The sequence below is a fragment of the Phytophthora infestans genome, genomic scaffold (assembly GCF_000142945.1).
Source record: "Phytophthora infestans T30-4 supercont1.623 genomic scaffold, whole genome shotgun sequence".
NCBI lineage: Eukaryota > Oomycota > Peronosporomycetes > Peronosporales > Peronosporaceae > Phytophthora > Phytophthora infestans.
In genome coordinates, this window is record NW_003303153.1 from 5,500 (window position 1) to 8,264 (window position 2,765).

Genomic DNA, 2,765 nt, shown 5'->3' on the forward strand with positions numbered 1-2,765 from the left:
AAAGTAATTTACATAAATTACCCGTTCTAAGTGCGAGAAGTTATTTTACTAAGTGCGAATAGTGCCTAAGTTCGTATTTTATGGACTAAGTGCGGTATTTTATCATTAAGTTCGCGTTAGAGGACCCCCCAAAATGAACATTTTCTTGCGTCTTGGGAAGAGTATTGTAGAGTGCCCCGTAAAACTTTGTGGTGTTAAGTATGATACTAAAACACACTAACTGCCCTAAGGATTCACGTCGATTTCATTCTAGGAGTCGAGATATGTTATTTTAAGTTTTTGGGATGTCATGGATGCAAATCGTTTGCTACAGGCTCAAGAACGCACTTTTTGTATACCATGTTATTTTAAGAAAATGTCCGTTTCGATGCGCTCTTCAAAAATGTTCGACTTGCGAACCATGATTTTCTGCGTCTGTGCCACGTAATTCAGCAAAAAGAGCATGTAATGGAGTGAAATGAGAGGGTGTGTCATCTCTAAAGTAAAATCTTTAAAAGAGCATAACTTAAGAACGGCTGGGAAATAGGTGGCCGTTCTTTTTACCATCATGTGCGCCTAAAAAAAAGTACACTATCGTGACAATCGATATCGGTCGATATGGTATAAATTGATAAAGTTATGCTCGATTATGTACGCGAAAACAGAAAAAGGGCGCTGGTGACAAAAAAAGTACTAACGATTCTGTTATTGTTTTGATATTCTGTCATCCCAGACTCTTGCGCATCTGGTGACCTATTTTTTATTCGCCAGTTCCGAGAAAAGTGTCGTTTCGATGCGTGGTGGGCCCGGGATGACAATTCGAGTTGAGTTGGAAGTTCATGTGAAGTCCTGGAAACAAGAAAAAAAGAAGATCCACGCTTCCCTAACTCAAAAAGTCATCGCCGTTCTGCGACGTAGATGTGCTAGTTCTGCCGTCCGTCGTTGTCGTAGCTCCACCCGCACCAGTACTTGCCGCTCCTCCCACACCGACCGATCCGCCGACACCGGCCGATCCGCCGACACCACCTCCGACACCAGCATTGGCGCTCACTCCACCGTTAGCACCTCCACTCGCTCCACCTCCGACGCCAGCACCAGTGTTCCCACTCACTCCCGCGCCGACACCAGCATTGGCACTCACTCCACCGTTCGCAGCCCCGCCCACACCAGCGCCGACAGCAGCATTACCGCCCACGCCCACGCCAGCACCGACGTTACCACTCACACCACCTCCGACACCGGCACCAGTACCGACACCCGTAGTTCCTCCGACACCAGCACCGACACCCGTAGTTCCTCCGACACCAACACCGCCGTATCCGTTACCGACGCCCGCACCGCCAACGCCAGCTCCGACCCCAGCACCAGCGCCTCCGTAGCCGGCTTCCCGACCAAACAGCCCAGCACCAGCGCCACCATATCCGGCACCTCGACCGTACAGCCCAGCACCAGCACCACCATATCCGGCGCCTCGACCAAACAGCCCAGCACCAGCACCACCATATCCGGCGCCTCGACCGTACAGCCCAGCACCAACGCCACCATAGCCGGCACCTCGACCGTACAGACCAGCACCAACGCCGGCTCCACCATGAAGACCGGCAGCGCCAGCTCCATAGAGTCCCGCACCACCGTGCAGACCAGCGCCAAGCAGTCCGAACGTCTGGGCGGCCTCCTTCTCAGCATACGCGCTGTTGGTTAGCGCCACGACGGCGAGGCACACGGCGGCGATCTTGCTACTGCTGAACATGTTGCGCTTGCGTGTTCTTGGACAGCCTTCGAATGCACGAGAGCTGTTTGATGTGAGCTCGAGTGAGGAGAATGGGAAATGAGCTCTGGACGGCGCCACTCGGCAACCTTTTCCGTCGGCTCCGGATTGACGGTCGTCTAGATCATGTGTACAAGGCAGGTTGTCGGAACTCACAAAAGATCTACATGAGACCAAGAGACGCTGAGGAGTCACGCACGCGGATGAGATGGTGAAGATCTCGTCATTCATGAGAAGGTGAGCGTCAGCAGAGAAGGTGAACAGGATGAGCAGTTAGGAAACCTCTCGAAGGAGAGAATGCATTTTACATAACAACTAAATTCAATCAGTCTTCAATCTACCACGCCGAGCACAAGCGACCAACAGGTTATGAGCCCAACGGGTTCCGACGGCACCTCACAGCAACAAAACCCGCGCGATGTCCAAGAGACTGATGTCCACGGGCTGAACGTGGCAGCAGACCCGTTTGAGTTGTTCGAGGGGACGCACTCTGAGTCAGGTGCGTCCGATGCTCCAGGAAGGGGAAGCCGGAACTCTAGCGCAAGTTCTGAGCGACTAGATAAGCTTGAAGGTCTCATTGAAGGCATGGCCAAACAACAGGCCAAGTTTATGGCTGACCAAGCGGAGCTTCAAAAGCAGCTGCAGCACCGCACGGACATGCCATCCTTCGAACACAAGTACGGAGAGTCGAGCGCGTTTACTGATTTCATCAAGGCTCGAGCACGGCGGATGAGAGTAGGATCTCTCGATGCGTCGATGAGGACGCCGACGCAGACGACGCCAGCTCCAGAGATGCCGACGCCACCGACGGAGAACGCGACGAGTATGCAACAGCGGATGGCCGCACCCATGGCAGGGCAGTTTGTGCCGCCACCAAACTTCGGACTCAAGGTGCCGAAGCCACGCGACCTGGACTGGCCGGGCTTCGCGAAGTTCGCGGGCAAGGAGGTGTATCCTGGCCTTGGTGCGGATTTCAAGACTTGGGGACTGCGATTCTTGCAGCGACTGGCTGCAGCTC

At 53.6% G+C, this 2,765-nt stretch overlaps 1 protein-coding gene across 1 annotated transcript; it reads right to left on the reverse strand.

Annotated features, from left to right (window-relative positions):
- Positions 1 to 862: 862 nt before the first annotated feature.
- Positions 863 to 1,797, reverse strand: PITG_21884 (ipiB1-like protein; the record flags this gene model as incomplete). The annotated part of the gene is made up of 1 exon (XM_002894706.1): positions 863 to 1,797. The coding sequence occupies one exon, from the start codon at positions 1,727 to 1,729 to the stop codon at positions 863 to 865; it is 867 nt and encodes a 288-aa protein (XP_002894752.1).
- Positions 1,798 to 2,765: the final 968 nt, after the last annotated feature.